This window comes from Mobula hypostoma, chromosome 9 (genome assembly GCF_963921235.1).
Source record: "Mobula hypostoma chromosome 9, sMobHyp1.1, whole genome shotgun sequence".
Taxonomy (NCBI): Eukaryota; Metazoa; Chordata; class Chondrichthyes; order Myliobatiformes; family Myliobatidae; genus Mobula; species Mobula hypostoma.
Window position 1 is genome coordinate 148,312,591 of NC_086105.1, and position 26,105 is coordinate 148,338,695.

The window sequence follows — 26,105 nt, forward strand, 5'->3', positions numbered from 1 at the left end:
AGGATTTAAAGGGTTTTATTTTAAAGAGTGCTTTATTTTACCTGCTGCCAAAGGAGGTGGTGGAATCACTGGGTTTAAGAATCATTTAAATAGGCAGGTATAGTTATACCTGATCAAAACCTCCACCCACTAACCCTCCCCTCCACATCCCTCACCACCGCTACACAGCCTCAGAATACAGGGACATCCATTTATAACGGAGCTGTGGAAGAATTTCTTTCGCCAGAAAGTGGTGAATCTGGAATTTGTTGCAACAGGTGGCAGTGGAGACAAGTCATTGGGTATATTTAAAGCAGATAAATATACAGAGGTTATATTTATCCTCTGCAGAGGTTGATAGATTCTTGATTGGTCAGGGCATGAAGGGATACGGGGAGAAGGCAGGAGATTGGGGCTGAGAGGGAAAATGGATCAGCCATGACGAAATGGCAGAGCAGACTCGATGGGCCAATTGGCCTAATGCAGCTCCTGTATCTTATGGTCTTGTTTCCTGTCAGAGTCACTTTATGAACAGACGCTCCCACACCTAGCGTCACTTTATGAACAAACAATCAATGTATATAAGTTATCTTTTGTAGTTATATTTATTTAGGTTTTTAAAAAAATTATTGTGATCTTTATCTTTTTTTTGTGCTGCATCAGATCCGGAGTAACAGTCATTTCTTTCTCCTTTACAGTTGTGTACTGGAAATGGCATTAAACAATCTTGAATCTAGAGCACTCTATGCTGATGCAGTGAAATGGGATTCGAGTAGCTGGCCAGCATGGAGGTGGATGGGCTGAAGGGCCAGTTTCTGTGCTGTACACCATTAAGGTGAGGGGGGGGTAGTTTAAAGATGTGTGGGGTGTTACATACAGAGTGGTGGGCGCCAGGGCTGTTGGTAGAAGCAGCCATGATGGTGATGCGCAGGAAGCTTTTAGACAAAAGGACAGACACAGATCACGGACAAGTAGAAAAGATTCGGTCTAATTTGGCATCGTGCTCAACAGAGAAACGATGGGGCAAAGGGCCTATTCCTGCAATGTACTCAAACGTGGACAGTACAGCAAAGGAACAGGCGTTTCGGCCCACAATGTTAATGCTGAACCAATTAAATTAGTAATCAAATGGCCAACTAACTTCATCAATGTCCATAATCCCTCCATTTTCCTCACATCCATGTGCCTACTGAAACATTGTTTAAAAGTCTCTAATGTATCTGCCTCTACCACCACTCGTACCTCATTTAAAATCGTGCGACGAAACGGCCCAGGGTGAAGTCAGTGGGAGAAGATGTCGGAGAGAGATACCTGAAGTCAGAGCAGCAGCCGGGACTGAGAAACCGGTGACTGCAGTCTGGAGGACTGCCATCTCCTAACCAAGGGGGACCTACAATACCGTGTCCAGCAGCTCACTCGCGGTTTCCAAGATTAATTTCCTCCGCTCGACCGCGGAGATGATCTTTTTCCGTGGCCCCAGCGGCAGGTGAATACTCTTCAGGTCAGTCTCGGAGCAGAGCACGAGCGACTCAAGGTCCATCTGCTCCCGGACCAGGAAGGGCAGGAACTCGCTTAGGTTTTGGGCGGCCAGGAACACCTCGAGGGGGCTCGTCTCCGGCTCCTCGTTTTCCAGCCCCAGCTCCTGCTCCTCCCAGGGCAAGTCCTCACACTCCTCCTCACCGAGGGCGCCAGGCTCCTCCCCACCCTCCCCGAAGTCCAGGAACTCCACCGGCACCTGGGGACGCACGTCTTCCAGCTCCTCCTCCTCCTCCTCCAAGCACGGGACAAAATTCCTCCGGAATAGCATGTTCCCCAGCCCCGGCCGGTTGAAAAGCGATTCCCGTTCCTCAGTTTCGGTGGGTGTCAAGTCGGGAGAGGCCGCGTTTGGCTCAGCAAACACCTCCAGCACACTGGTGTGGCCACTGGCTTGGTTCCCGAGGACGAGGTCTGCATCCGGCTGCTCCGGCTGGACCCTCTGGCTGCCCTCCTTCTTCCAGAGTTTCTTCTGTAGGGACCCCTTCAACAAAGAGGTGAGGGTGCCGGACCCCAGCGAGCCAACGGTTCGGGAGCTGCCACTCTGTGACTGCGTCTCCTCCCCATACTTCTTGTTCATCTGCCTCTGATGTTTCTTCTGCCGCTTCTCGCTCTCTCGGATCTGCCTCTCGCAGTCCTTCCTTGCCTTCTCCTTCAGCCGGGCTACCTGCTTGGGGTTGGCCGCCGTCTGCTTGGAGGCCGCCGCGTCCAGAAAGCGGACGCACTCCATGCGGCCCTTGCCAGCCGCCGCGTCCAGCGGCGAGTGCCAGCTGCTGTCCAGAGCCCAGATGTTGGCGCCGAAGTTGACCAGGAAGATGACGATGTGGAGGTGGCCATTGGTGGAGGCATGGTGCAGGGGCGTGTTCCCCCAGATATCACACATGTCAGGATCACCTCTGGAAGAACAACAAGGGTGAGATGTTTAATCCAGATGTTTATGCAAACCCTCATCCTCCCTGTTGGATCAAGGGGTAACTGCTATTAAATTTGTTATTTATCTTGTAGTTTAACTTTCTTGAGCCTGTTTATGTATTTGAATCATCACCCCTTTACCTATATATGATATAGGAGCAGAATTAGGCCATTCAGCCCATCAAGTTTGCTCCAGCATTCCATCAAGGCTGTTATTAACCCTCTCAACCCCATTCTCCTGCCTTCTCCCCGTAACTTTTGATGCCCTAATTAATCAGGAGCCTCTCATCCTCTGCTTTAAATGTACCCAGTAACGCTGCCTCCACAGATTCCCCACCCTCTGGCTGAAGAAATTCCTCATCTTTGTTCTAAAGTGATGTCTCTTGATTCTGAGGTTGTGCCCTCTGGTCTGAGACTCCCCTACCACAGGAAACATCCTCTCCACATCCACTCCATCTAGATCTTTCAATATTTAGCAGGTTTCAGAGATTCCCCCCCCCCACCAAATTCTTCTAAACTCCAGCCAGTACAGGCCCAGAGCCATCAAACGCTCCTCGTATTTTAATTCCTGGAATCATCCTCGAGAACCTCCTCCGGACCCTCTCTAAAGCCTCAGGATTATGTCCTTGCTTTTAAGTTCTTCTTCTTGTTCACAGACTGTTCTAACAGAGCAGCCCGATGGAGGTTTACAAACTCACAAGGGGCAGAGATACGGGGGTCATTCCCCAGGGTAGGGGAGTCTAAAACTGGAGAGCACGGGTAAAGATGGGGGGGAGGGAGAGATATTTAAAGGGGCAACTTTTTCACCCAGAGGGTGATGGATGTGTAGAAGGAGCTGCCGGAGGAAATTGTAGAGGAGGGGAACCGTAACATTTATCAGATGCTTGGACAGGTACAGTACATGGATAGGAAAGGATATGGACCCGACAGAGCAATAGAACAGGCTCAGGTAGGGAACTTAGAAGCATGGAGCAAAGGACATGGTTCCTGCTCTACCCTGTGGGGCTGGGGGTTCTCCCAGGGAGCGGGGGACTGTGTAGTCTGCCCAGAGAGGGAGGGGGAAGAGAAGTCGGGGGCTGTTCCTTGGTGAGGGAGTGTTTCGCAGGAGACGGTTCACTGAGATGTGGGGGGGGGTGTTGGTCGGAGAGGGATTGAGATGGGGAAATCTTCCCGGAGAAGGTGCGGGTGGCTCCAAAAAGGGGGGGGGGGGTATCTCGCCAGGATGGAGAGGGGTCCCAGGGAGGGAGGAAGGGGGAATGTTCCTGGAAGGAGTCTTCCCGGGGATCACACCCACTCCGCCGGACGGAAGACACGGGACACCCACCCTCGACTACAGATGACCTGCAGAGCCTCCAGGTGTCCGTGGTAGGCTGCCCACAGGGTCGGGGTCATCCCATCCTCGTCCGAGCTGTTGAGGTCCTTCCTGGTAGCTTCCTTCAGCGGAGCCAGGTACCCGTCCCGAGCCGCCTTGTGATAGCGACCGCTCATCGCTGAAGCTGCGGCGGACACTGGGAACGGCAGCGGCGAAGGTGGGTGTGGGGGGAGCGGTCACGGTCACGGTCCTGGTCCCGGGACCAAGGTCCGTCCCGCTGGCTTAAGGTGGAACCTCACCGCGGGGTGGGAGCGGACCTGACGCGAAACGAAACAACTCCCCAACATCTGTCTCACCCCCACAGACACTAAAGCGTATTCTGTACAGAGACTGCTCCCGGTGTGAGTGTTGAAATTGATCCGAGATCGGGTCACCATTGGCTTGCGCTGTCCCAAACACAAGACTACCTTAAGAGCTGAGGGAGCGACCTTTGATTTACAAGCGCTTGTTGCAATAAATTGATCCTCGCTCTCTCCTCCAGTGGGTGTTACAAAATCCATTATTCTGCTTCACTTGTTTAATGGTTCCTTGCTGCGGGGGAATCGGTTTCTTTCTCACAAGGCGTTACGATATTGCCAATATCATACGTTCTTCCTCCCTGGGGAGACTCTTCCCCCTATTTTTTATATATATATTCTCTCCCCCTCCCTTCTGGTAAGATATTCCACCCTCTCGTCAGAGGAGAACCCGCCCACCTCACCTCATCCCCTTCCTCTCTATGGAGACTTCCCTCCCATCTCAGACACTCTGGTCAGGCGCCCCCACCTCTCAGGGAGTCCTTTCCGGCAAGACGCTCCCTTACTCCCCCAGCTCACTGGGGGACAACCCCAAATCTCCCTCCCCTCCTTCGGGGAGACTACGCAGTCCCTCCTTCTCTGGGAGACACTCCCTCCTCTCCAGGCAGACTACACCATCCCTCTGTCCCTCTTCAGGCAGACTACACCATCCCTCTGTCCCTCTCCAGGCAGACTACACCATCCCTCTGTCCCTCTCCAGGCAGACTACACAGTTCCTCTCTGGGAGACACCCCCTCCCTCCCTCCCTCCCTCCCTGGTAGATTCTCCCTCTCCGGGCAGACCACATGGTTCCTCCCTTTCTAGGAGATACCGATACCCTCACCCCCCGCTCTCCCTTGTGTTCTGTCCACTTTCTAACCGACGGGGTAGCTGTCATTACAGCCGGGGAACAAGGCCTTAAAACCAGCTTGTCCACGTCGACCATTCCCTACCATGAATTTTGATTAAATAGGCCATCAATTAACCGGACTGGCCGCTTATTTGGGACAACTGTTAAAAGAACAAAGCTAATCGAGAAAACAGCCAGGATTCCTTTCAGTTATTTAGGACACTATACTGCACTCCATTTAATTGGGGCAGAAGACTGTTGCTAACAGTTTCTAACTAGCTGGCTGATCCATTTCCCTCTCAACCCCATTCTCCTGTCTTCTCCCGGTAACCTTAGACATCCTGACTAATCAGGAACCTATCAACCTCCGCTTTAAACATTACCAATGACTTGTCCTCCACAGCCGTCTGCGTCTATGAATTTCCCAGATTCACCCCTAATGCTGTCAATATAGCCCCAAAATACCCCTACCCCCAAAAAATTGCAAAAAAAAAGTTTTATGGTCATTACTTGTACTTTCAGACATACTGAACAAAATATGGAAAGTTGGACAGAAGCAGAGCAGGGGTAAGTGAAAAAAATCTGACGTTAAAATAATGGCCGCCAATGACAAGAATCGGACCGATACCTGTCTTATTTTGCTATATTTCACTGTTTCCGACGATGGTAGTGCTATAACTGTGGTATAAAATGTGAATGGGCTCGTCTCTATCTCCAGCATTGGAGGTTGACAACCCCGAGGTTCATCAGAAGTTCCAGTCTGGGCTCCACGTAATCAGCCAATACTGGGCTGGCCTTGGCACCGATCCTGTGATAGAACAGACTATTCTCACAAAAGGAGTTCGAAGGTCGAGACACTGGCATCCAGCAGGGCAGTCAAAGTTGCTGAAGACTGTACCATAGATCCAGCATTGTTAATTCCAGAGGTTACTAGTTGTGTCACAGACAGGTGATCTCCGGCTAGACGAAGTGATGAACTATGAACTCTGTCCATATCTGATGTCTTTGTCTGAAGCAAAGAACATCTTGCACCAGTCTGCTGTTACACAGACGGTCCCAGTGACAGATCACTATGTTCTAGATGGCAGATCACTTCTGCACCGTTTAAAATGGACGGAGGGGTGCACCTACAGTTCAAAAGTCGGCGGGAGGAGAAGATGGAGGCGCGACGCAGTGAAATGATATCGTTTCTGTTAGATAGGGGCCGTGGACAATTTTGATTTGATGGAGACAGACGTGAAAGCACAGAGGAACATCTGGAGAAATCTCTGAAACGCCGGTTCGCTGCCACAGTTACTGGGCGATCGAGAATCTTCCATAGAAACCATAGAAAAACCACAGAAAAACTACAGCACAGAAACAGGCCTTTTGGCCCTTCTTGGCTGTGCTGAACCATTTTCTGCCTAGTCCCACTGACCTGCACACGGACCATATCCCTCCATACACCTCCCATCCATGTATCTGTCCAATTTATTCTTAAATGTTAAAAAAGAACCCGCATTTACCACCGGAAGGAAGGCCCCAAAATCCCCGGCTTTGCCTGCTGCTGGCGACCAAGGCTGAGGTCGAATCGTTCGGACAGAGATGGTGCTTGGTACTCGGTGTTGGAGGGCTGATCGGAGGCTTAAAGTTTTCAGGCATGGCAGGGAGAGTTTTCTTCCTTCTCCCGTCTGTGTGAGATGTGGGACATTCGAGAGACCTTTAACTTTTTTACCATGCCCATGACCTGTTCTTCATCAAGTTATGGTATTGTTGCACTGTTGTAACTATATGTTATAATTATGTGGTTCTTGTTAAAGTTTTTCAGTCTTGGTCTGTCCTGTGTTTCTGTGATATCACACCAGAGGAATATTGTATCATTTCTTAATGCATGCATTACTAAATGACAATAAAAGAGGACTGCGTGTCCTCATAATCTAATCTAATCGAATCTAAAATTGCAGATGACTATGCCTCATTCACTGTGAAACATTATGCCAGAGCTACTGTAGTGTTTGATGATTCTAGGGTTGGGCCAAGCATAAAGGACTGTAGTCATCAGTGTCAAAGTAGGAAGTTGAATGCGAACAAGGTGAATATTTACAGGGGCGACAAAACTTGCCGCAAAAAAGGAGGACTTCTTGTTGAATGAGGCAAACAAGCAGGTAATTATCCAGCTCATCAGGGAACGTTTGTGACAGAGAGGCTGCAAAGTGATTCAAGCTGAAGGAGATGCCGACGTTGAGATTGCAAAAGCAGCCATCACAATGTCTGCTTTCAAATCTACCACCCTCGTCGGAGAAGACACAGATCTCCTCGTACTCTCGCTCTACCGTGTAGTGGTAACAAACTGCACCGAACTCTACTTCCGCTCAGACAAGGCGGAATCAAATGCCTATAATATCAAGGTCCTTAAGCAGATACTCGGAGAAGCAGCTTGTAATAATCTATTGTTTCTCCACGCCTTTACCAGAAGCAACTCAACGTCCAGGGTATTTGGGGTCGGAAAGAAGTCGGAGTTCCAAAGAATCATCAAGAAAGAAGAGGGAATCAGAGACTGTTCGAAAGCATTCTGTTCACCAAAGCAAAGTCAGGATGTTGTGGAAACCAATGGCTGTAGGGCAATGGTGGGTTGTTCGATGGAAATTAGAACAACTCCCCGGCATCTATCAGATACAATATGCTCTGCAAGAAAGTTGCAAGAGCTAAGGCTAAGCCTGAAAGACTGCTGCCAACCACCTCGGCCTGTAAATTTCACTCCCTGCGGACTTGCTACCAGGATATGGTGTGGATGGGCTGTAGTGATGAAATGGAGCCGTCTGACTGGGGATGGAGGGTAGAAGGGGAAAAGCTCGTTCCAATGATGACAGACAAAAGGCCCACTCCAGAGGTACTTATCCAGATGATTCACTGCAACTGTTCGGGAGGGTGCAATACGCTAACGTGTACCTGCAGAAAGCATGGACTGGAATGCACCAATGCATGTGGGCATTGCCAAGATGGCAACTGTGACAATACGACAAATGAGCCAGTGATAGAAGAGATGATGAACAAGACTGCATCTGAGAAGCCATAAGGTAGCTATTATGTGTCATGATGTCAGTACAATACCAGAGTTGTCCCTTGATTGCGTCATTGATGATGTCACGACATCAGTACAAATGTAACTTTCATTCCAGGAACTACTGTTATTTGAAAAACATTGCTGAAAAGAGCATTCATTAAAACATAAGGTTTAAAAAAAAATTGCAATTTGATGGTTACCAGTCAGATTTTTGACATTTCTCTGCTGGCGGCCATCTTGTTTTTTGATGTCATTTTTCTGAGACTTTCCCGTGTCTCAAAATTGTCCAACTTTTGATATGTTGTTCTCCACGTCAAATAGAACAACAAACGATCATAAAACGTTTTTTGCGATTGTTTTGGGGTTAGGTGGTATATTGACCCGCCTATCCCCTCTTTCAACTCTCTGTTGTAAAGGGTTGTCCTTCCATTACAAGGCTGTGCCCTCGGGTCCTAGACGCCAAGTGTTGCTTCTGAGTAGCATCATACTGTTCCTCCATCACTTTGTGTGCTTTGTGTTCAATTGGTAATTAAATTAGTGTACTATTGTCACATGTATGGAGGATCATGCTATCGGTACAGATCATTCCATTACAGTGCAGTCGGGTAGCAGAGAGTCACTGCGAAATACAACAAGGCCCAATCATTCCACAGTGCCCATCCCGCTAATCCAAGTTTCCTGCATGCGGCCTATCTCCCCCTCAGCCCTGACCCGCCATATACCGTCCCAGAGTTTCTTAAATGATACTGTTGTAGTGACTTCTGGTATTTGTTCCATATACTCGCCTCCTTCTGTGTGAAAACGTTGCCCCTCAAGTCCCTTTTAAATGTTTTCTCCTCTCACCCTGGTTTTAGATTCCCCTACCCTGGTGGGGGGGGTGGGGTGGGGAGAGACTGTTCCAATCCACTTTAACCCTGCCTCAAATAGTACAAGCGAGAGTAAAGTGTGACAGTGAAAAAAGGAGAGCAGTGTAGCTGGACAAGGCGCTAGGCGATTGAATCGATTGCGAGAATGCAGCAAGTGTGCATTTTCTTTATTAGCACTATTCAATTTTATTTATATATATTTCATATTGTAATTTATCATTTTTATCTCTACAGTATGTAAAACAACAAATTTCATGACATATGCCAGTAATATTCAATCTGATTCTGACTCCGCTGCTGTCGGAAGAAGGCCGAAGGCCCCTGTACTTCCTCTTCCTCTTTTTATCTCTGTCTCTGTGTCTGTCTGTCTGTCTCTCTCCCTCCCTCTCCCTCTTTCTCTTTTTATCTCTGTCTCTGTGTCTGTCTGTCTGTCTCTCTCCCTCCCTCTCCCTCTTTCTCTTTTCGATGGTGAGTGAGAGCCTTCTGATCCTCAACTCAGGGGACTCGGAGAAGGGACATGGCAGACTGTGACATCGAAACAGCGAGCCGCTGGTCTCCTGCTCTGGTTTGTCGCAGGAGTGACCTCTCTCCATCACTGATGAGAGAGAGCCTGTCTGAGATACTGAAGTGTTTGGATGGATTGGAGTTTTTGATCGACTCTAGATCAAGGTCTCTTTGGGGACCTCACTATTGCATGCATGATAGGGGTCAGTGCATTTGCTGGGGAGAGTGGGTGGAGGGGGAGGGTTGATTATTTTGTTGCTGCTTGCAGTGGGAGGGAGATTTAGGGTTCTGCCATATCTGTCATTTATTCCTTGTTTATTCTGTTCCATGAATGTTTGTGAAGAAAAAGGATTTCAGATTGTATACTGCATACATTCTCTGATATTAAACAGAACCATTGCCTTCTTCACTGGCACTGGTTACGCCCGTGACTTTACAAGATGGGTGACCCCAGACATTATCAATGCTCTTCAGAGATTGTCTGCCTGGCATAACCAGGACTTGTGATCTGCACCAGCTGCTCGTACGACCATCCACCACCTGCTCCCATGTCTTTACGTGACCCTGACCTGGGGTGGGGGGGGCTAAGCGGGTGCTACACCTTGCCCAAGGGTGGCCTGCAGGCTCGCGGAGGGAAGGAGCATCTTACACCTCCTTTGGTAGAGACGTATCTCCACCCCGCCACCCTGTGGGTACACATCTGAAATACCTGGCTGGTCAGACTCTACAAGGTGCTTCAGAAATGTAGCTTTCTCTCATCAATAAAGATTTCAGAGATTAGTTTTATTTGTCACATGTACGTTGAAACGTAAAGTGAAATGCTTTGCTTGCGTTGGAGATGTGCTTGGGACAGCCATCAGGTGTTGCCACACTTCCAGTGCCAACATGGTGTGCCATGACTGACTAACCCGGACTCGGAATGTGGGAGGAAACCGGAGCACCCGGAGGAAACTCAGGTGGTCACGGGGCGAACGTAGAAACTCCTGACAGACAGTGGCAGCAATCAAACCTGATCTTGCAGCTGGCACTGTAAAGGTAGAACTGACTGCCCTTAATAACATCATTTTTTAAAATCAGGGAGCAGACTTTTAATCCTTTTGAAACTGGAAACACCCAGAATGTGTCTGGTTAATCTTCAAAAATCACCAAAACCATCCCTGTCGTCAACAGTCCAGCGAGGGTGACTGGACTATTGTTCAGAGGTCAGTGAAACACTTGGTACCATGACAGTCATGGGGCACAAGAGGGGAAGTCTACACTGATGTACCCTTCCCATCACATGATTTCTTTCAGAAAGAAGTGAATATTGACAAATACTCAGTGGCCACTGAGCATATGTACATGGTCTCCTGCTGCTTTAGCCATGCTCTTCAAGGTTGAAAGTATTTTGCGTTCAGAGATGCTCTTCTGCACACCACTGTTCTAACACATGGTTACTTGAGTTACTGTCACCTTCCTGTCAGCTTGAACCACTCTGGCCTTTCTCCTCTGACCTCTCTCATTAACAAGGCGTTTTCACCCACAGAACTGCGCTTACTGGATGTGTTTTTCACACCATTCTCTGCTAAACTCTGGAGACTGTTGTGCATGAAAATCCCAGGAGATCAGTTTCTGAGGTACTCAAACTACGCCATCTGGCACCAACAATCATTCCATGGTCAAAGTCACTTAGATCACATTTCTTCCCCATTCTAAAGTTTGATCTGAACGACTGAACCTCTTGACCGTGTCTGCATGCTTTTATGAATTGAGTTGCTGCCACATGATTGGCTGATTAGATATTCGCATTAAAAAGCAGCTGTACCTGATAAAGTGGCCACTGAGCGTATAAATAAAGCTGATCTTTAACGGTCCGTGTGTCTGTGTTTTCCTGGTGGGACTCTGAGTTTGTTGAAACCAAGCCACTTCAGAGAGTTCTTGCTCCTGCTCTTTGGTCTCTGCCTAACTAATCCAGGAGATTTTCTGGGACGAGTGAGTGTCATGTGAATTGCCCCAAGACCCGCCAGCAGTGTTAACGGCAGGAGCTATTTATTTCTAGGATGGGATTAGTCGACACAGATTGACTCATCAGAGAGCATAAAGTTGGTACGGTAGCGTAGCAGTCAGCATAATGCTTTACAGTATCAGCTGTAAGATCCGGGTTCAATACCTGCCGTTGTCTGTAAGGAGTCTGGATGTTCTTCCTGTGACTGTGAGGGTTTCCTCCAGGTGCTCTGTTTTCCTCCCACAGGCCAAAGATGTACGGGTCAGGGTTAGTGAGTTGTGAGCGTGCTAAATTGGTGCCAGAAGCATGGCAACATTTGCAGGCTGCCCCCAGCTCATCCTCGGACTGTGTTGGTCATTGACGCAAACAAAGGTGAATATCAGTTCCATTTGGAAAGATGTTGCAGCACCTTGGGTTTACGAACAGTCATAGGGTCATGCAGTATGGAAATAGGCCCTTCAGCCCATCGACTCTGTGCAAGGCCATGAGCCACCCATTTGGAGCAAATCCTCCTTCATTTACAGGAGGCAAAACGGCTTTGTAAATGTGAGGTGGACAAAGCACGTCCATGCACAGTGAACCAGATCAGACTGTGAGTGCATGCAGAATTATTCTGCGATATTAATATGATAGTTATAGTTGTATTAACTAGTGAAGGATTCCCTAAAGAGTAACTTGCAGGTTGAATCAGTGGTGCGAAAGCTAAGTACAGTGATAACATTCATTTTGAGAGGACTGGAATATAAAAGGATGTAATGATGAGGCTTTATAAAGCATTGATCAGTCTGCATGTGGAATCTGTTTAATCAATTTCCCCCGGGATCAATAAAGTATGACTATGACTATGACTATGTGAGCAGTTTTGGACCCCTTATCTAAGAAAGGATGTGCTGACATTGGAGAGGGTTCAAAGGAGATTCACAAAAATTATCCTGGGAATGGAAGAGTTAAAGAATGAGGAGGCTTTGATGGCCCTGGGCCTGTACTCACTGGAGTTTAGAAGAATGAGGGAATCTCATTGCAAACTATTGAACGTTGAAAGGCCCAGATAGAGTGGGTGTGGACAGGATGTTTCCTATAGTGGGGGAGTTTAGGACCAGAGGGCACAGCCTTAGGACAGAGGGGTGTCCATTTAGAACAGATGAGGAAGAATTTCTTTAGCCAGAGGTTGGTGAATCTGTGGAACTCATCGCGACACATGGCCGTGGAGGCCAAGTCACTGGGTATATCGAAACCAAAGGTTGATGGGTTTTAAATTTTTTATCTATTTAGCGATACTGCATGGATGAGACCTTTTTCCCCGAGCCATGCCACCCCAGCAGCCCCTGACAAACCCTAACCTAATCGCAGGACAATTTACAATGAATAATTAACCTACCTGGTGCAAATTTGAAATGTGGGACGAAACCGGAGTACCCGGGAAAAACGTACGCACTCCATGGGGAGGACGTACAGAATCTCCTTATGGAACGGCACCAGAATTGAACTCCAAGTTCCGAGCTGTAATAGTGAGCCGCTTAACGCTATGCTACCGTGGGCATTATTAATTAGTCAGGCCATCAAAGGTTACCGGGAGACGGCAGGAGAATAGGGTGGAGAGAGGTGATAAATAAGCCACTATCCAATGGCAGAGCAGACTTTATCAGCCGAATGGTCTAATTTAAAGGATAAGCTTTATTTGACAATGTACATTGAAACATACAGTGAGATGCGTTATCTCATGCCAACACCCAGAATACTTCGAATATGCCTGCAAGTCCCGCCACACTTCCAGTACCAACACAACATACCCACAACTCACTAACCTTAACTGTACATCTTTGAAATGTGGGAGGAAACCAGAGCACCCGGAGGAAACCCATACGACCATGGGGAGAACGTATGAACTCCTTATAGAGAGCAGCAGGAATCAAACCCCAATCAGTGTTCCCTGGCACTATAAAGCCAATGCGCTAACTGCTATCCTATAATGATGCCCCTATGTTCCTCTGTCTTATTGTCTTGTGTGGAAGTTGCAGTAAGGCAAGGGTTAAAGACAACGCCCAGGCAAGAATAGCCTGGGACAGTGTGTAATCAACCCAGACAAGTGAGACCACCAGAACCATCCCTGCTCACTGCAGACGACAGCGAGGATGACTGCAACAGTGTGTAATCAACCCAGACATGTGAGGCTTCTAGATAGTTCTTTAAAGAACACAGATCCCCTTGACATAGTAGAGGGTGCTGGAGACAAACGAGATAAGATTAATGGAAGGATGTGAAACACTTGCAACAACTAAGAGACAGTTGCTTTACTAACATGAAAGTAACACTAGTTGTCAGCTTGTAGTTTCTATTACCATCTCTATTGTGAATACTGATTGCTCTTGCAAAGAAGGAATTCAAACAGATACAGTTTACCAAATAATCAATATACATAACAGATAAATCAATTCTGTATAAAAATAGCGGGAAAGCGCTGCTGGCAGCCGATGGGGTAACATCTTTTTGAACTTGCTCTTACCTTATCTATCTTTTCGTTTCCTACCAGTTTTTTGAAACCTATAAGTCTCAATATTGCTGTATTATGTCTTTGAGAACGACTAAAGCCTCTGCAAAAGAAAAAGAAGATGATTCCCCAACCACTTTGGAATCAATTGGAGAAGCAAAGAACAGAACTCTCTGAGAATTTCAACATCTTAACGTCAAGTTGGACACTATTCAACAAACTCTAATCGAACACAATAAGCGAATTAAGGAGAATAAAGAAACTTTGTCGATACTGGAAGCGGACTTAGAAGACGTGAGTAAGCTTTGCAAAAAGTTATCGTTACTAATGAAAAAGTAACAAAGAAGATTACCAACCTGGAAAGCAGAAGCAGAAGGAGCAATCTACGTATTCTGGGCCTTGAAGAATCAATTGAGGGTGCCCACCCCATGGAGTTCTTTGCAAACTTTCTGAAGCAGCTTTTCCCTGATTTACTGCCGTGTGCCTAAATTGGACCGCGCCCACCGGTCACTGGCCCCGAAACCAAAGTCGAGGGAGAACGACCCAGGTTGGTTATTCTATGTTTTCATGAATTTCATACTAAGGAGCTTTTAATCCATCATACCCGTCGAGTAGCAATGATCGATTACAACGGGAAGCTGATCAGATTCGTGGAAGATTATACACCGGAGGTTATGGCTGAACGTGGTAGGTATAAAGAGGTCATGTCGCTGCTTTATAATAAAGGGTTTAAGCCCTCCCTTCGCTTCCCCGCACGTCTTAGAATCGTTCTGAAAAATGGTGTACAGAAATGGCTGGGATCGGTTGAACACGCAGAGTTTACCTCCAACTTTCACCCTGCCCTCAAGTTTACCTGGTCCATTTCCGACACCTCTCTCCCCTTTCTGGATCTTTCTGTCTCTATCTCTGGAGACAGCTTATCTACTGATGTCTACTATAAGCCTACTGACTCTCACAGCTATCTGGACTATTCCTCTTCTCACCCTGTCTCTTGCAAAAACGCCATCCCCTTCTTGCAATTCCTCCGTCTCCGCCGCATCTGCTCTCAGGATGAGGCTTTTCATTCCAGGACGAAGGAGATGTCTTCCTTTTTTAAAGAAAGGGGCTTCCCTTCCTCCACTATCAACTCTGCTCTTAAACGCATCTCCCCCATTTCACGTACATCTGCTCTCACTCCATCCTCCCACCACCCCACTAGGAATAGGGTTCCCCTGGTCCTCACCTACCACCCCACCAGCCTCCGGGTCCAACATATTATTCTCCGTAACTTCCGCCACCTCCAACGGGATCCCACCACTAAGCACATCTTTCCCTCCCCCCCTCTCTCTGCATTCCGCAGGGATCGCTCCCTACACAACTCCCTTGTCCATTCGTCCCCCCCCATCCCTCCCCACTGATCTCCCTCCTGGCACTTATCCGTGTAAGCGGAACAAGTGCTACACATGCCCTTACACTTCCTCCCTTACCACCATTCAGGGCCCCAGACAGTCCTTCCAGGTGAGGCGACACTACACCTGTGAGTCGGCTGGTGTGATATACTGCGTCCGGTGCTCCCGATCTGGCCTTTTATATATTGGTGAGACCCGACGCAGACTGGGAGACCGCTTTGCTGAACATCTACGCTCTGTCCGCCAGAGAAAGCAGGATCTCCCAGTGGCCACACATTTTAATTCCACGTCCCATTCCCATTCCGACATGTCTATCCACGGCCTCCTCTACTGTAAAGATGAAGCCACACTCAGGTTGGAGGAACAACACATTATATTCCGTCTGGGTAGCCTCCAACCTGATGGCATGAACATTGACTTCTCTAACTTCCGCTAATGCCCCACCTCCCCCTCGTACCCCATCCTTTATTTATTTTTATACACACATTCTTTCTCTCACTCTCCTTTTTCTCCCTCTGGCCCTCTGACTATACCCCTTGCCCATCCTCTGGGTTCCCCCCCCCTTGTCTTTCTCCCCGGACCTCCTGTCCCATGATCCTCTCATATCCCTTTTGCCTCTCACCTGTCCAGCTCTTGGCTCTATCCCTCCCCCTCCTGTCTTCTCCTATCATTTTGGATCTCCCCCTCCCCCTCCAGCTTTCAAATCCCTTACTCACTCTTCCTTCAGTTAGTCCTGACGAAGGGTCTCGGCCCGAAACGTCGACTGTACCTCTTCCTAGAGATGCTGCCTGGCCTGCTGCGTTCACCAGCAACTTTTATGGGTAATATGACAACTGACCATTTTGAAATAAATGACACTTTTAGAGAATTTTATTCTAAACTGTATAGTTCTGATTTTGTTAAGGATAATACTGCAATGAACAATTTTTTAGACTAATAAATATTCCTGGACTTTCAGTTGATAATTGAAAGAGGATGGATCAACCTATCTCTCAGGAGGAAATCACTGAGGATGTACATACTTTATACTTTATTGTCACCAAACAATTGATACTAGAACGTACAATCTTCATAGCGATATTTGATTCTGCGCTTCCCGCTCCCTGGATTACAAATCGATAGTAAATATTAAAAATATAAATTTTAAAATTCATTGCATTCTGGGAAATCTCCAGGACCTAACGGATTCTCTGGAGAATTTTATAAGGTTTTTTCTTCATTGCTTATACCTTATTTATGTTCTACCCTTACTGATTCCTTCAAGGTGGGTAGGTTGCCACAGTCTTTTTATGAAGCTTCCATTTCACTTATTCTTAAAAAGAATAAGAATCCCACTGAATGCTCCTCATACAGACCAATCTCTTTGCTCAATGTTGACGCAAAGATCCTATCTAAAGTTTTGGCCCGTAGACTCGAAAATATTATACCTTCTATAATAACTGATGATCAGACAGGATTTATTAAAAATTGATATTCCCATTTTAATATACGGCAACTGTTAAATGTTATGCATTCTCCATCCAAGGAAATATTGGAATGTGTGATTTCTCTGGATGCGGAGAGGGCTTTTGACCGAGTTGAGTGGAATTACCTATTTAAGACCTGAGAAAAATTTAATTTTGGGTGGGCCCAATTTTATTCATTGGATGAAATTACTTTACTTATCTCCCTCCGCTCAGGTCCTTACTGACTTTCAGAATTCTAAACCAATTAAACTCCAGCGTGGAACCAGACAAGGATGTCTGCTGATTCCTTTGCTTTCTGATTTGGTATTAGAACCTTTAGCAATTGCCTTTCGAGAATCTAAGGATATCACTGGTATCTTAAGGTACTATTCATAAAGTCCCGCTTTATGCTGATGACCTATTGCTTTTTATATCTAATGTTACAACTTCTTTACCCTCTATGTTTCTTTTACTGACTAATTTTAGTCAGTTTTCAGGATATAAATTGAATTTACATAAGAGTGAATTGTTTCCTTTAAATAATTTGACACCAACTTGATAAAATGGGAATATCTGTGGAATGCTCTGCCTCAGAAGGCAGTGGAGGCCAATTCTCTGGATGCTTTCAAGAAAGAGTTAGATAGAGCTCTTAAAGATAGCAGAGTCAAGGGATATGGGGAGAAGGCAGGAGCAGGGTACTGATTGTGGATGATCAGCCATGATCACAGTGAATGGTGGTGCTGGCTCGAGGGGCCGAATGGCCTACCCCTGCACCTATTGTCTATTGTCAACCAATATTAACCTTCCTCTTAAAATTGTAAGAAAACAATTTATGTATTTGGGTGTAACAATCACTAAGAATTATAAAGATCTAGTCAAAGAAAATGTTCTAACCTTAATGAATTATGTGAAAAAGGCACTTTCTAATTGGTCGCCTCTCTCTTTATCATTGGTCGAATTAATTCTAATAAAATGAATATTTTACCTAAATTTATATACCTTTTTCAGGCTGTATCTGTTTCTATTCCTGTCTTTTTTTGATTCTTTAGATTCAATTCTTTCTTCCTATATATGGAAGAACAGAAAACCCCGATTAAATAAAGCCCACCTTCAAAAAATTAAAAATGGAGGCCTTGCTTTACCCAATTTTAGGTTATATTATTGGGCAATTAACATATAAAATCTTACATTCTGGTTATATTATATTAATCGTGAGGATTGTCCAATATGGGTCTTTTTGGAAGCCAACTCTGTTACAAAATTTTCTATTATTTCTCTTCTCGGATCCTCTCTTCCCTTATCTTTAAATAAATTAACTGACAGTTTGGTGGTTTTTTTTTAAACCATCTACGACCGATCTGTTTTTTAAGAGAATGGGATAGATTAGGCATTAAACAATTTCAGGATCTGTTTGTTGGAGAGACCTTTCTTCTTCTGAGCAGCTCTCAGTGAAATATAACCTATCAAATACCCACTTTTTTTGATACCTACAGATTAGAGAATTTTTAAGATCTAAACTACATATATTTCCTACCAGCCTGGATAAGAACATAATAGATGTAATTTTTAATTTGAAACCTTTTGATAATGGCTCAATATCTTATATTTATGATCTGTTGTTGAGACTGAGAATGGCTCCTTTGGACAAAACTATAAAAGATTGGGAAAAGGATTTACAGACTTCATTATCTGATGAGACCTGGAGGGCTACTTTCAAAATGGTTAATTCTTCATCATTATGTGCTCGTCATTCCCTCCTACAATTTAAAGTGGTACAGAGGACTCATATGTCTAAAGACAAGCTCTCTTGTTTTTTTGCAGATATATCTCCTTATTGTGACAGATGTAATAATGGAGAGGCTTCATTAATTCATATGTTTTGGTCATGTTCGAGCCTTGAAAAATATTGGGAAGATGTATTCCAAACTTTTTAAAGTTAATTTTAAGCCCAATCCTTTGACTGCCTTATTTGGTATTGTTGAGAAAAGAGCTATAATTTTGGAGCCTTCTCATTTGCGGGTACTGGCTTTTATTTCTCTTACGGCTCAAAGGGCAATCTTGCTTAAATGGAAGGAGGCTGCCCCCCCCCCCAACACACACACTGCTCAATGGTTATGCGATGTTATGTCATGTTTAAATTTAGAGAAGATTCGTTGTTTGATTTCTGATTCTAATCAAGATGTTCAATCATTATGGGGACCCTTTCTGAACTGTTTTGAAAATCTTTGAATTGTTATTGTTATTAAAATATAGATCTGGGCAATTATTATAAAACACTATATGGTAAATTACTCCTTTTTTTCCCCCTCTTGTTTTTTTACCAAACAGCTTTGTCTTGGAAGTGGGTGTAAATTTTTTTAATAATATAATTAACCACATTATTGTATTTCATATTTCAATTTATTTTATTTGATTGATCATGAATATGGGATACTGTGATTGTATCAGTGTGATTTATGTATAGCGCATTTTGTGCTATTTTATTTTGATTTATAATAAATATCCTTATGAATTCTGTATTTGTGTATATGAAATTTAATAAAAATATTGGGAAAAGAAAGAAAAATATCAATTTTCTGTCCTGGTTCCAGAGCAGTGTGGTGACAGGGGCCACGTTGTTCTGCTTATGCACGATGAAGATGAAGTACAATTGAGGAGTGAGTGTGTGTGTGTGTGTGTTTGTGTGTGTGCGCGCGCGCGCGCGCGCTCTCTGAGTCCAGTTAATCGGAGATGACACTTGTAGACTTCAAGGAATTCCAGAAGTCTTAATAATCTCTCAGTTCCACGCCTCATGTCCATTTGCTCTGCTCCAAAGTGGCACTTGCCGTTCAGGCCACTGGATGTGACCGATAGGGAGATGTCCTGAAGACATCAAGTGTAGCACTGCGTTCCTGCAGTTTAAAGGCAGAGGGGAGAAGGGAGACCGAGTCGGCTGTCGGCTTAGAGGTGCCTGAGCAGTCCGTGCCACCTCCAAACTATGTACAACACTCAAACACTGAACAGGTTTGCAATGTCGCCCTGGCAATTGTTACAAAGGTGTCTGACAGATCGGCTACATTAAACTACGGTAGTGTTACAGTGGCAAATCCATCCCTACTTTCCTGTCGATGCTGAGTCAGATGTTGGGGCTTTCTCACCAACAGCGCACAAGGAGTCTGTGCGTCCGATTTCACTTTCCACGTACCAGTCGGGGAGGAAGGTGTGTGAACCATCAGAGTGCACTGAATATGAGATATCTTCGCCAGGCTCCCAGGAGAACAGTGTCACCATCCTAAGGCAAAAGAAAGGTGACAAAAAATGTTATCCTGCACGTAGAACGTAAATACTGTTACAAAGGCAAAACAGCACTTTTGCTTTCTTAGGCATTAGCATAGATTTAGCATGTCACCTAAAACTTGGACAAACACCTTAGATGCGCAGTGGAGAGTATCCTGACAAGCTGTATCAAGGCCCGGTATGGAAACACCAATGCCCAGGGACAGAAAAGTCTGCACAAAGTGGTGGATACAGTCCATCACAGGCAAAGCCATCCCCACCATTACACCACAGAAGATTAGGAGACGATAGAAGGATTTGGACAGATTAGGAGAATGGGCAAAGAAATGGCAGATGGAATACAGTGTCGGGAAGTGTATGGTCATGCACTTTGGTAGAGGAAATGAAAGGCTTGACTATTTTCTAAATGGAGAGAAAGTACAAAAACCCAAGGTCCAAAGGGACTTGGGAATCCTTGTGCAGGATTTCGTGAAGGTTAATTTGCAGATTGAGCCTCTGGTGAGGAAGGCAAATGCAATGTTAGCATTCATTTCAAGAGGACTAGAATATAAAAGCAAGGATGTAATGTTGAGACTTCATAAAGCACTGCTCACTTGGAGTATTGTGAGCAGGTTTGGACCCCTTATCTGAGAATGGATGTGCAGAAACTGGAGAGGGAGAAATCTGACAGGAGAGGAGAGTGGGCCACGGAAGAAAAGGAAGGAGGTGATGCACAGGTGAGGAGAAAGGGTGAGAGGTGAGAGGGGAACCGGAATGGAGAATGGAAACGGTGGGTGGGGGGGGGGGCCGGAAAGAAATTGCTGGAATTTGGAGAAATCAATGTTCATGCCATCAGGTCAGTGGCTACTCAGACAGAATACGAGTTGTTACTCCTCCAACATGATAGTGGCCTCGCTGTGGCAGGAAAGAAGGCATGGACTGACATGTCAGAATGGGAATGGGGAGTCAAATCGAAATGGAAAATCCTCCCTTTTGCAACAGGATTCTGGGAGAAAGTGCTTGTAATTCACAGCAACTTTATGTCTTTGCACTGTACTGCAGTTGTAAAACAACAAATTTGATGACATAAATGCATGAGATGCTGGAAATCCAGAGTAACACACACACAGATGCTGGAGGAATTCAGCAAGTCAGGCAGCATCTCTGGAAATGAAAAAGTAGCCGATAATTCGGGCTGAATCCTTTGATCAGGATTGGGAGTTGACGGAACGAAACCTGATTCTGACTCTGAATGGAATGAAACTCCTCCCCACATCCAGGGTTCTGAGACAGCTATAGGACAGTAAAGGATTTTTACCGGTGATTGTCCTGAGTCACCACCCTCTTCACAAAGGATAGGAATGCATCACAGAAGTTGAGGCAGACTGCAGGCTTCCAGCTGTTCTGCTCGTTCTGTGAGAGAGGGAAGCAGAGGGAACTCTTTAATCTCTTTCAATGTTAACAGAGAGTTATTTGTCCAGAAGTCAAACCCAGATCAGTCCAGTTCTTCAAGGAAACTCTGCCGTAGCAATGGGGCACAACCAAGTGACCCTACTGTTATACATTGCAACTGGAATTTGATACCCCATGGGAGATGAATCAAACCTGATATCCATCAAAATAGATGTTTAGATCCAAAGATAGAACCTGACCCCACCCTGACCAAACAAAATCCAACCCACCTTCAACCCATCCCTTGACCAATCCAACCCTGACACCAACCCACCCTGACCCAATCTGACCAATCCGAGCCCCACCCTGCCCCAATCCAAGCCCCAGCCTGACCCAATCTGACCAATCCGAGCCCCACCCTGACCCAATCCAAGCCCCACCCTGACCCAATCTGACCAATCCGAGCCCCACCCTGACCCAATCTGACCAATCCAAGCCCCACCCTGACCCGATCCAAGCCCCAGCCTGACCCAATCTGACCAATCCGAGCCCCACCCTGACCCAATCCAAGCCCCAGCCTGACCCAATCTGACCAATCCAAACCCAACCCGAACGGTTGACCCGCCAATATTTGTTTCAGGTTTTAACCATCTAAAACTTTTTTCTCCATCGCATACCTTGACCAGCTGATGAATCTTCATTGTTTCAAAAGTCTGAAGCGAGACCACTATGCTGTTATCATCCCGAAAACCCGCGATGATCCGAGGGACTCCTGGCAAGAAAGACTGTGCCCACCATTTGAGGAGCTTAAATCTACAGAGACAAGGTGAGCGTGGTCAGGAAGTCCAGTTTCCTTTGTTCTGTTCAACATCCCCCTCACAAAAATCACACAAAATGCTGGACGAACTCAGCAGGTCAGGCAGCATCTACAGCAATGAGGAAACAGTCAGGCCAAGACTGAAAGGGAAGGGCGAAGCTGCCAGAGTAAAAAGGTAGGGGGAGGGGATGGAGGCTAACTGGAAGGAGACAGGTGAAGCCAGGTGGGTGGGAAAGGTCAAGGGATGGAGAAGGAGAGTGGACCATGGAAGAAAGAGAAGGAGAAGGCACCTCAGGGAGAGGTGATAGGCAGGTGAGGAGAAGAGGCAAGAGGACAGAGTGAGGAATTGAAGAAGAGGGAAGGGAAAGGACCAAATTTAGACTAAATTTCCTCATCTGTACCCTGTGTGTTCTCCCTATCCCTCCATTCTCTTCACATTCTTGTGTTGAATTGTGTGTTGTGTCGTTTACACTATTTATTGTACCTTTGTATGGTAACATAATCACTTTCTGTATTGCACTGTGCTACTGCTTTCAAACAACAAAATATCAACATGCACTCAGTGGCCACTTTATTAGGTACACCAGCTCGTTCATGCAAATATTTCATCAGCCAACTGTGGGGCAGAAACTCCACGTCAGACATGGTCAAGAGGTCCAGTTGTTGCTCAGACAAAACATCAGAATAGGGAAGAAGTGTGATCAAAGTGACTTTGACCGTTGGTGCCAGATGGGACAGTTTGGGTATCTCAGAAACTGCTGATCTCCTGAAATTTTCACTCACAACAGACTCCAGAGTTTACAGAGAATGGTGAGAAAAATGAAAAATATCCAGTGAGCAGCAGTTCTGTGGGTGAAATCACTTTGTTAATGAGAGAGGTCAGAGGAGAATGGCCAGACTGGTTCAAGCTGACAGGAAGGCGACAGTAACTCATATAACCACACGTTAGAACGGTGGTGTGCAGAAGAGCATCTCTGAATGCACATGTTGAACTTTGAAGAGGACAGGCGACAGCAGCAGAAGACCACGAACGTACACTCAGTGGCCACTTTATTAGGTACCTGAACCAGAGTCAGTGACAATAAACCGAATTGTGATCTCTACATAAAATATCTCCGTTCTACTTTCCTCTGCCCAGTGACACAGCCCTCATTGTTGCTTTGGTCAGCTCTACACCACACAGCTATCTGCCAGCCAGATTTTCAACACAGAACTCCCGACTCTTGTACGCACAGGAGATTCTGCAGACGCTGGAAATCCAGAGCAATGCACACACGCTGTTGGAGGAACTCGGCAGGTCAGGATCAGAATCAGCTTTAATATACCGTGAAGTTTGTTGTTTTGTGGCAGCAGTACAGTATGTATGAAATGATAAAATTACAATAAGAAATATATGTGTAAAATAAAACAAGTAATGCAAAAAGAGGTAGAGTAGGGAATAACAGAAGAGGGAAAGGGGAAGGAAAAATAATTACCAGAAGGAGAAGTCAATCTGCATACCCTTGGGTAGGAGGCTACCTCGATGGAATATGAGGTGTTGCTTCTCAACCGTGAGAGAGGCCTCATTGTGGCAAAAGAGGAGGCCGTGGACCGACATGTCAGAACCGGAATGGGGATAGGAAGTAAAATGGTTAGCCACTGGGAAATTCTGCTTTTGATGGATGGAGTGGAAGTGCCCGACAAAGCCGCCCCCCTCCAATTTACGTGGGGTCTCACCGATGTAGAGGAGGCCACACTGGGAGCATCGGACACGGTAAATTAGCAAACGTTCCGCTGGAGGGTTGGAAGCTGAAGCCTGACTTGCCAGGAGCATGAGAAACTACAGGAGGCGTCAGTAGGTAGTCAAGTCCTTTCCCCGGGCTGAAAAATGTCAAAACTCCACAAGGTGCCCCATGCAAGGCTTATTGAGAAAGTAAGGAGGCATGGGATCCAAGGAGACATTGCTTTGTGGATCCAGAACTAGCTTGCCACAGAAGGCAAAGAGTGGTTGTAGGCAGGTCATATTCTGCATGGAGGTCAGTGACCAGTGGTGTGTCTCAGGGATCTGTTCTGGGACCCCCTGCTCTTTGTGATTTTTAAAAATGACCTGGATGAGGAAGTGGAGGGATGGGTTAGTAAATTTGCTGATGACACAAAGGTTGGGGGTGTTGTGGATAGTGTGGAGGGCTGTCAGGGGTTACAGCAGGACATCGATAGGATGCAAAACTGGGCTGAGAAGTGGCAGATGGAGTTCAACCCAGATAAGTGTGAGGTGGTTCATTTTGGTAGGTCAAATATGATGGCAGAATATAGAACTAACGGTAAGACTTTTGGCAGTGTGGAGGATCAGAGGGATCTTGGGGTCCGAGTCCATAGGACACTCAAAGCTGCTGCACATGTTGACTGTGTGGTTAAGAAAGCATACGGTGTATTGGCCTTCACCAATCGTGGGATTGAGTTTAGGAGCTGAGAGGTAATGTTGCAGCTATATAGGACCCTGGTCGGACCCCACGGAGTACTGTGCTCAGTTCTGGTCACCTCACTATAGGAAGGATGTGGAAACCTTAGAAAAGGTGCAGATGAGTTTTACAAGGATGTTGCCTGGATTGGGGAGCATGCCTTATGAGAATAGGTTGAGTGAACTCGGCCTTTTTTCCTTGGAGCGACGGAGGATGAGAGATGACCTGACAGAAGTGTATAAGATGATGAGAGGCATTGATCGTGTGGATAGTCAGAGGCTTTTTCCCAGGGCTGGAATAGCTAGCACGAAAGGGCATAGTTTTAAGGTGCTTGGAAAGAGGTACAGAGGAGATGTCAGGGGTAAGTTTTTTACGCAGAGAGTGGTGAGTGCGTGGAATGGGCTGCCGGCAACGGTGGTGGAGGCGGAAACGATAGGGTCTTTTAAGAGACTCCCAGACAGGTACTTGGAGCTCAGAAAAATATAGGGTTATGGGTAACCCTAGGCAATTTCTAAGGTAAGGACATGTTCGGTGCAGCTTTGTGGGCTGAAGGGCCTGTGTTGTGCTGTAGGTTTTCTATGTTTCTATGTTTGCACCATGGACAGTCCCAACCCCGGCTGTGAAAGGAGGGTTGGGCATAGGGCTAGCAACCCCATCCCATGAAAATCCAGAGCTACAGAAACTCCAAAGGCCTCATACCTGGGAGAGGAAGGATCTTTGAAGATGGGCTGCACCTGGGGATAATGTGAAAGACTGGCCCAGGAGAGCAAACTCTGGTGAGCCTCGGCCCCAGTTGGGGTGATGGGCTGAAGTAAGAAAGAAAAATGTCAAATACCAGACAGCAGAGATTGAAGATGAGGAGTGGTAAGTTTAAAGGAGGCTTACGAGGTGGGGTTTGCTGTAAACATGGACAGCATTGGGTGCCTGCAACCTGCTGTCAGGGGAGCTGGTGGCAGCAGTCACAATAGCATTATTTAGGAGCAATACACACAAAATGCTGGAGGAGCTCAGCAGGTCCGGCAGCATCTACGGATGAGAATAAGCAGTCGACATTTTGGGCTGAGACCCTTCATCAGGACTGGGGGAGTGAAGTTTGAATTGGAGAGAGGAGTGTTAAGAGTCAAGATGGTTGATGGCTCATCAGCGGTTAAAATAAAAAGATCCAGAGTGGGTAGAAGACCAGAGCGGGGTTGTCCAAAAAGACGAGAAGGGGCCACTGGCGCGGACTGTTTACTCCCGTCTCTAGAGGCTGCCGAACCTGCAGAGATCAGAGATCCTCCAGCACGTTGTGGGTGTTGGTCTGGATTTCCAGCACCTGCAGTACTCGTGTCTCACAATATTTAGGAGGTATTTACACTGGCAGTTGTACAGGCAGGGAATGGAGGGAGACAGGGATGTACAGACAGATGGGATTAGTTTAAATTGGTGTCATGCTCAGCACAGACTTCGGGGAACAAAGTGCCTGTTCCTACTGTTCCGCATTCCATACTCTGATCTCCATCTCCTACCACTGGCTACACCGCCTTGCTCCAACAGTCACTTGCAGCACTCGCTGGAGTTTTGG

General features: G+C 46.3%; 2 protein-coding genes and 1 long non-coding RNA gene across 3 annotated transcripts in view; 1 reads left to right on the forward strand and 2 right to left on the reverse strand.

Annotated features, from left to right (window-relative positions):
• Positions 1 to 1,364: 1,364 nt before the first annotated feature.
• LOC134352163 (ankyrin repeat and SAM domain-containing protein 4B-like) lies at positions 1,365 to 4,184 on the reverse strand. The gene is made up of 2 exons (XM_063059421.1): positions 3,749 to 4,184; positions 1,365 to 2,408 (listed from the first exon to the last, which is right to left on the reverse strand). The coding sequence occupies exons 1-2, from the start codon at positions 3,910 to 3,912 to the stop codon at positions 1,370 to 1,372; spliced, it is 1,203 nt and encodes a 400-aa protein (XP_062915491.1). The 5' UTR covers positions 3,913 to 4,184; the 3' UTR covers positions 1,365 to 1,369.
• An 832-nt stretch (positions 4,185 to 5,016) lies between these two features.
• On the forward strand, positions 5,017 to 18,901 carry LOC134352166 (uncharacterized). The gene is made up of 3 exons (XR_010019355.1): positions 5,017 to 5,488; positions 13,849 to 14,353; positions 18,461 to 18,901. It is a non-coding gene; the product is annotated as an uncharacterized LOC134352166 (long non-coding RNA).
• A 116-nt stretch (positions 18,902 to 19,017) lies between these two features.
• Positions 19,018 to 26,105, reverse strand: part of dxo (decapping exoribonuclease) — a 15,084-nt gene continuing 7,996 nt past the window's right edge. Inside the window, exons 4-6 of the mRNA XM_063059423.1 lie at positions 21,964 to 22,099; positions 21,213 to 21,307; positions 19,018 to 19,910 (exon numbers count right to left, since the gene is read on the reverse strand). Coding sequence (XP_062915493.1) covers positions 19,733 to 19,910; positions 21,213 to 21,307; positions 21,964 to 22,099 — 409 coding nt within the window. The 3' untranslated portion in view covers positions 19,018 to 19,732. The remainder of the gene's footprint in view (positions 19,911 to 21,212; positions 21,308 to 21,963; positions 22,100 to 26,105) is intronic.

Excerpts from the sequence above, each read along its gene's own strand:
- LOC134352163 (XM_063059421.1), bottom strand. The coding sequence starts at position 3,912 with ATGAGCGGTCGCTATCACAAGGCGGCTCGGGACGGGTACCTGGCTCCG. Across the intron at positions 2,409-3,748 it reads CAGGTCATCTGTAGTCGAGG|AGGTGATCCTGACATGTGTG; the intron begins GTGGGTGTCCCG and ends TTGTTCTTCCAG.